This window comes from Sturnus vulgaris, unplaced genomic scaffold (assembly GCF_052056855.1).
Source record: "Sturnus vulgaris isolate bStuVul1 unplaced genomic scaffold, bStuVul1.hap1 Scaffold_155, whole genome shotgun sequence".
Classification (NCBI taxonomy): domain Eukaryota; kingdom Metazoa; phylum Chordata; class Aves; order Passeriformes; family Sturnidae; genus Sturnus; species Sturnus vulgaris.
Genome location: NW_028276072.1, coordinates 84,740 through 92,361, shown reverse-complemented (window position 1 = coordinate 92,361; position 7,622 = coordinate 84,740). Strand labels below are relative to the sequence as shown.

Genomic DNA, 7,622 nt, shown 5'->3' with positions numbered 1-7,622 from the left:
CCTGGTGGCACCTCCGTGGGCATCCCGCCACCTGCAGTGGCACCTCCGTGGCCACGTGTCCCTTGGTGTCACCACACCCCTGGCGGCGCCTCCATGGCCACCTCATCCTGGCACCCCTGGTGGCACAGCCATGCCACATCCCCCTGTGGGTGACAGGGACACTGTGGGCACCCACACCCTGTTCTGTCCCCTTGGGTACATCCCCACTGCCAGTGGCACTAGTGCTGCCCGATGCCAACATGTGAGACGTGTCCTAGTTCTAGCTGGTGGATGGACGCCCGGTGCCACTAGGCAGGGATGAGGAGGTAAGTGGGGACATCGGGAGTGTCCCCTGGGGTGCCAGGGTGGCACCTCCTGACCCCACAGTGTCCCCAGGGCTCGTGGTGGAGCAGGACCCGCAGTGAGAAGGCCACGTCCGAGGCCATGAACCTGAACCCGGCAGGCAGGAGGGTCCCCGGTGACGACACGGGGGTCCACATGTGGGGCACATGTGGGCACAGAGACCCTTGGGTCACAGGCTGGGGCAGGTACCCTGTGCCCATGTCCTGTGCCATGCTCACGGTCATGTCCCGTGTCCTGTGCCCCATGTCCTGTGCCCCATATTCCATGTCCCATGTCCCATGAAACCCTTCACGCCGTGCCCCAGCCATGCCCAGGGCCCTACACCAAGCCCAAGCTTGGCATCCTGGCCCCGGGAACCGGGACTGCACACTGGCACTGGGGATGGAAGCCACCTGGGGCAGTGCTTGGCATCATGGCACAGCAGCTGGACACGGGGTGGGGATCAGGACAATGGACACTGGCACTGGAACTGGACACCAAACCAGGATCAGGATAAAGCCTCTGGCCTGGTCTGGCGATACTGGGAGGTACTGAGGTTACTGGGAGGACTGGGAGCTACTGGAGGGGTACCAGGAGTGCTGACGGACCCCCAGACCCAGATGAGAGGAACCCCCAGGAGACACTGAGAGGCACTGGGGATACTGAGGGAGCCACTGGAGGTACTGGGAGGAACTGGGGGACACTGGGAGGTAGTGGAGGGCACCGGGGGGTGCTGGGGGTGCTGACTGCTCCCCCCCAGAACAGGACGAGAGGAACTCCGAAAATGCGACCCCCGCCACGAGCTCCCAGTTCAGCAAGGTCACGGTGCGACAGCCCAGTCGCTGTCCCCTCCTCGCCCCCCAGGGGATGACACGGGGCTGTCCCTATCCCAGTCCCCATTGCCGGTCCCGTGTTCCCGGTCCCTGTCCCCATTCCCGGTCCCTGTCCCCATTCCCGGTCCCTGTCCCCATTCCCGGTCCCTGTCCCATTCCCGGTCCCGGTCCCCTCTCACTGGACGCCGCCGCCATCGCTCCGGGCCCCACCCCAGCCCTCACGTGACCGGGAAACACCGTGCTGCTCCCGCCCACCAATCACAGCACGCGATCGCTCCTAGATTTGCATAGCCACGCCCTTGGCTCTGGCCCCGCCCACCGCCGGCTGTAGCTGCCTCCGGCTCTTTGCTCCCAGTTCGCTCCCAGTGCGCTCCCAGTAAGAGCGGTGCTGGCAGGGAAAGCGCTCCCAATTTCTGCCCAGGGCTCCCAGCATCGCTTCCACTGCTCCCAGTATCGCTCCCAGTGCCGCGCGGGGCGGGGCCGCTTTGGAACCCCCTCAGTGCAGAGCGTGGTTGCTTTTAGGTGTCGCCACCTGTGCGGGCCGGGTTGGGAGCGGAGGAGGAGCGGGAGGAAGAGGAGGAGCGGGAAGAGGAGGAAGAGGAGGTGCCGGAGGAAGAGGAGTTGCAGCAGTGGAACCGCGCGGCTTCCCCGCCTGCCCGCTCGATCAGGCCGCAGCTCCCCCGGCTCCGCCCGGGACCCGCAGGTGAACGGGAAGGGGGGTCTCGCTCCAAATCCTTCGCGAGAGGGTCTTCGGGAGGGGTTTTTTTGCGGGACAGGGAATGTTTGGATCTTGCAGGACGCCAAAGCCGAGCCGGAAATGCCTCGGGAGGGATCTTGGGAGGGGTCCCACGTTGCGGGGAGGGGCCGATATCGGGTCTGGGGATCCCCGGGAGAGCCGGGGGTGAACGGGGGAGCCCCGGAGCGGGGAGAGCGCAGAGGGGCGATCCCGGAGCCGGGGACCCCCGGCAGCCTGGAGGGGTGCGGGAGGTTGGTGCTGAGCGGGCTCCGGGCCCCCCGAGGCTGAAAGGGGCGCTGACTTCTGCAGCTGCCCTTGGGCAGCGGGACCATCGAACACAACGCGCTCAGCCCTTGTTTTCCCCTAAAACCGGATTTCTTATTCCCAAACCTTGGTCCGACAGAGGAGGAGGAGGCCGTGAGGAAGGGGAAACATGCCCCCGGATCCCCAGGCAGGTGAGGAGGAAGCCCCTGGCCCTTTCCCCCTGTGTCCTGCTCCATGTCCCAGCCCAGCACGGCCCCCGGCTGCAGGACAACCCCCCGACCTGGGGGGATCTCCTTCCCCTTCCCTGTGGCACGGAGGCAAATCCCATCCTCTGCTTGTCCTTCCTGCCCCAGACAAGGAGCTGAGGATGGAGACCAAGGAGGAAAAATCCCCGCAGCAGAACTTCGTGGAAGAGGCCGTTTGCAGTGGCTCCGTGGAGCAGGAATCCAACGGGGAGGAAAAGCCTCAGACATCGCACATGATGAGCGACTGTGAGCACAGATCTTGGGTATCCGAAGAGGAAAGACCCAGCCTGGGGCAGGGAAGCGAACAGAGCTGCAGCCAGAGCTCGGAGCTGGGGGACCATGAGCAGCTTCACGATGGGGAGAAGCCCCACAAGTGTTCAAACTGTGGGAAGAGCTTCAGCAAGAGATCCTCCCTGATCTGCCACTGGAGAGTCCACGTGGAGGAACGGCCCTACGAGTGTGGGGAGTGTGACAAGAGCTTCAGTACAAGATTCAAACTTCTCCGCCACCAGATGATCCACACCGGGGAGAGGCCCTACGAGTGTGACAAATGCAGGAAGAGGTTTCAGACCAGCTCCAATCTCCTTATGCATCAGCGGACTCACACAGAGGAGAGGCCGTTCCGCTGCCCCAGCTGTGGGAAGGGCTTCAAATACAACTCCCGCCTTGTCTCCCACCTGCGGATCCACACCGGGGAGATGCCCTACGAGTGTGGCCACTGTGGGAAGTGCTTCAGGACGAGCTCTGAACTGATTGTGCACCAAAGGATCCACACAGGGGAACAGCCCTACGAGTGTGATAAATGCAGCAAGAGGTTTTCAACCAGCTCCAGTCTCCTCCTGCACCAGCGCATTCACATAGAGGAGAAGCCCTTCCACTGCCCAGAATGTGGGAAGACCTTCAGGCACAACTCCAACCTCGTCACCCACCGGCGCATCCACACCGGGGAGAGGCCCTACGAGTGTCTTGAGTGTGGGAAGAGATTCTCACAGAGCTCTCACTTGAACAAACACCAACGGAGTCTCCACTAAAGGAAGCCCTGTGATTGCCCCGAGTGCTGGAAGAGCTTCGTGCTCTGCTCCAGCTCCATCCCCCATGGCAGGATCCACGCTGGATGATCCCCAGTGGGCAGAGCCCCAATGATCCCTGGTGCTGCTGATCCCTGTTGGGAACACACCTGGCTGGGGGCTCCACATCCTCCTGGCTCCCTGTGAGCACCTGGACACATCCACTGACCAACATCAGAAATCCACTGTGGAGAGCACATTTGTCGACTTCTGACCCCAGAAAAATCTCACTTTTTGCATCTTCTGGTGGCATGAAGCAACACTGGGTGGCCTTGGAGATCTCCTGCAATTTAAATCCATCGTTTCAATTCTCTCTGGCCCATGGGCACCTTCCACAGCCAAATGGGAACAGACTGGGGCAAAACCCCTGATTTTGGAGACAGTGGGGTGGAAATGCCTCCAAAAAAGTTTCTTCCCACCCAGCCAAGCATGTGGATGCTCTGCCAGCAGGGACAAGTAAATCCTTTTGTTTTGGCCTTGAAATGCCAAGGTTTCCATTCATCCCTTTGAAAATTCTGAAACTGGTAAGGCCTGGATGGGGAGACCATGGTGGACAATGACATGGGTGAGATCGTGGATGAGGACACGACAGGACACAGCCTTTCTTGGGGACATTGATGGGGACACAGAACTAGCTGGGGGTATGAGGGGACATGGACATGAGTTGGGACACGAACTGGGACAGCATCAATGCCACCAGGACCTTCATCTCGGCCATGACGAAATGCTGCCCAATTCAGTTCTGCCACCACATCCCCGCTGTCACTACTGCAGTCACTGAATGTCACCACCCACCAGAGCAGGAGGGTTGCTGACAGGGCTTGTTCAGTTGGTGACAAGTGGCCTGGAAGCAAAGTGATGGCCACCACCCTCAGGGAAACCCAGCCACCTCTGGGGACAGGGCAAGGGTCAGTGCCACCAGCAGTGTCACGTGGCCTCACTCAGGGTGTCACCAGAGGTGTCCTAGTGGCAATGTCCCCACAGGTGTGGCAACATTATCCCCTGCTGTGTGTCCTGGTGGCATCGTGTGCCCTCCCCTCCATTTGTCCCCATCCTCCACTGTGCCTCCCTGTCACCCCTCAGTGTGTCCCTGTCCCCTTCCATGTGTCCCTGTCCCCCACCCCTGGCGGGGCCTAAGTCCCTGAGGTCCCGGGCCCGTGTCCTGCAAGGTGTCCCGTGTCCCTCAGGATGTTTCTGAAGCTGCTCCTGGCGCTGAGTGTCTGCACCCACCCTGGCACAGGTAGGGACACGCCATGACACCCTGTACCCTGTGACACTTCATGAAACCCTTTCTCCTCTGATCTTGGGTCCTTCCCCCCTGTTTTGGATACTTTCCCCCCTATTCCAGATACTTTCTCCCTTACTCTGTATCTTTTCCCCTCTTTTGGGTCTTTTCCCCTTATTTTGGTTCCCTTCCTCCTCTTTTGGATCCTTTCCCCCCTTTTACATCCTTTCCCCTAAACTCAGGCGCCTTCTTGCTTCTGGTACTTTTTTGGGTGCCTTTCCCCTCCTCCAGTCCTCTCCCCACCCCTTAACCCCCCTCACCGGCTGCCCCCCGGGCATGTCCCCAGCTGTCCCCCCAAGCCACCTGGACTCGGTGCTCGCCATCCTGGATGCCCTCAAGTCTCCGTCCCGGGATGGTTCCCCTGCGACCCCCGCGGCCTTGGGGAAGGGGTTGGGGGTCTGCAGCACCCTGGAGTGCTGAGCAGTGCTGGGCGAGTCCCCTGGGACCCCCAGACCCCCCCGGGCTCTCACTGTGAGCCAGTGGCAGCTCCTGACTGAGCTCCTGTGCCACAACCTGGCGACACCGGAGCTGGGGGCGGTGCTGGCCCCTGTCAGCTCCACGGTGGCCCTTGGTCCCCTCCTGGCCGGCATCAGGGTGGAGCTGAGATCCGGCGACTTTGGGCAACCCCTCCCCACCCTCGACGCAGCTGCCGAGCCCCTCTTGGCTTTGGGGACATCCTTCCTGCGCAGGGGGGGTGACAACAATGCCACCGCTCTGGGACCCAGCGACTGCTGGGATGACGTGAACAACCACCAGGATTTCACCTTGAGGTGACCCCAGTCCCATCCCGGACCTTATGGCCATCGGGGCCATGGATGGGGTGGTCCTGGGGGTGTGGCTGGCCCGGAAAGCCGAGCTGCTGTGGAACCGGGAATGGCTCAGATGCAGGATGCAGTCAGCAGTTACCGGCGCCAGGATTTTGGGGAACTGGCAGGACACAGAGTTCTGAAGAAGGAGGAAGTTTTGGGGGTGCTGAAGATGCTGTTTCCCAGCCCGGAGCTCCTGAGGGACGTGGGGACACAGAAGGTGGCAACCATGGCTCATTGGGCGTGGGAGTTCAGCGAGTGCTATGTGGGTATGGGCAGGGTGGCACCTCCTAAACGGGGGTGTCAGCCATCAAATGGGACTTGTCACCTCCCAAACTGGGGTTGTCACCCCTCAAACAGCAGTTGTCACCCCCTAAATAGGGATTGTCACCTCCCAGACAGGGATTGTCACCTCCTGTGTCTCCAGAAGGCCTCTGCTTTGTCCCCATCAAGTCTCGTGTCGTCAAATGGCCTCTGCCATGTCCCCAAAGAATCTCTTGTCCCCACATGGCTTCTGTCATGTCCTCAATGGCTAAGGGGACACCTTCAGCCCCTCGTCCCCACGTGGACACCACCATGTCCCAAAGGAGCCCTTTGTGGATCTTCTGGTGCCAGCACAGGTAGGAATTGTCACTGAAGCTCTTCCCACATTCCAGGCATTTTTTGGGCTTCTCCCCATCGTGAAGCTGCTCAGGGACCACAAGATAAGAGCTCAGATTATATCTCTGCCCACCTCCCCGGGCCAGGCTGGGTCTTTCCTGCTGGGATCCCCGGGATCTGCATTTGCAGCCCCTCCTGCTGCGGGATCTCCGCGGCTTTTCCTCCCCGTTGCATTCCTGTGCCGTGGGGCCGCTCCAAACGGCCTCTCCCACGAGGTTCTGCCGCGGGGATTTGTCCTCGCTGCTCTCCGGGCTCAGCTCCTTGCCTGGGGCAGGAAGGACAAGCAGAGGATGGGATTTGCCTCCGTGCCACAGGGAAGGGGAAGGAGATCCCCCCAGGTCGGGGGGTTGTCCTGCAGCCGGGGGCCGTGCTGGGCTGGGACATGGAGCAGGACACAGGGGGAAAGGGCCAGGGGCTTCCTCCTCACCTGCCTGGGGCTCCCGGGCCATCCTCCTTCTCCTTGCAGCCTCCTCCGTCAGGCCAAGGTTTGGGAATAGGAAATCCAGTTTTGGGGGAAAACAAGGTGTGAGACCGTTTGCCTGGGAATTCCTCCTGCCCAGGACCATCTCTAGAAGTCACTAGACATTTTGTTTTCATAAAAATCTTCACTAAGACTGAGTCTAAAAATACTTCAGACCAAAAGATTTAGCTGGAAAACCCCTTAGAAATAGCAAGATTTAGCCCTCCAATACTTGAATGGATCTGAATGGATCATGATTTTTCCTAAGAAAACTCCCCAGGATGTCTCCCTCTCTGATCTCTCCAGTTTGGACTTCTGGGGGTCCTGCATGTATTGAGAGTTCTCCTGTCTCAGGTCCCCACCCTCCCAGGCTGGCAGGGGTCTCAGGAATCCCTCGGGTCCCCCCTCTCCGGTGGACACATATTGAGAAAGTAAGAAAATTACAGCCTGGAAAATATTCCAGGCTGCAGCTTCTCAGCTCTGTTCCCAGCCCATGAGCTGGTCCAGCTCAAGGCTAGGGAGAATTTCTGCCAGGGTGATAATTTGGTCAAAATAAAAAGGAATTAATAACAAGATAGAACACCTGTTGTGGTGCCTGACCAGGCCCTGGCAATGGGGTGTCTTGTCTCTGAACCAATCACCTTTTCTCTACTCTTGGAATTGCGAGTCATGCTATAAAACCAAGTGTGTTTCTCAATAAACTTGTCTCTTTCTTCCTGTCATGACAGACGACCATGTAGCTGTGGATCTTATTTCTGCTGCACTTAAAGGGTTAAAACCCCTTTCCACGGCTACATCTCTGCTCTTCCATCCTTGGGCTTCTGGGGCTGCCCCTTCTCTGTGCTGCCGGGGGTCCCGGTGTTCCCCTTTCCCCTGACTCTGCTCCAGCCTGCGGGGAGCTCCAGGGGCTCCCCCTCCCCAGGGTGTTCCCCTCTCCAGGCTCCA

At 59.9% G+C, this 7,622-nt stretch overlaps 1 protein-coding gene and 1 pseudogene across 3 annotated transcripts; both read left to right on the top strand.

The window, feature by feature from the left end:
• The first annotated feature begins 1,472 nt into the window (after positions 1-1,472).
• On the top strand, positions 1,473-7,404 carry LOC148219305 (uncharacterized). Of its 2 annotated transcripts, XM_088157740.1 has the most exons (3): positions 1,473-1,857; positions 2,294-2,345; positions 2,508-7,404. In XM_088157740.1, the coding sequence occupies exons 2-3, from the start codon at positions 2,324-2,326 to the stop codon at positions 3,428-3,430; spliced, it is 945 nt and encodes a 314-aa protein (XP_088013866.1). In that variant the 5' UTR covers positions 1,473-1,857; positions 2,294-2,323; the 3' UTR covers positions 3,431-7,404. The 2 variants fall into 2 exon arrangements, with proteins under 2 accessions (XP_088013866.1, XP_088013867.1); XM_088157741.1 differs by lacking the exon at positions 2,294-2,345 and having other exon boundaries at positions 2,508-4,078.
• On the top strand, positions 5,028-7,404 carry LOC148219304 (N-acetylmuramoyl-L-alanine amidase-like; annotated as a pseudogene). Its single transcript, XR_015799820.1, has one exon. The product of XR_015799820.1 is annotated as an N-acetylmuramoyl-L-alanine amidase-like (transcript).
• Positions 7,405-7,622: the final 218 nt, after the last annotated feature.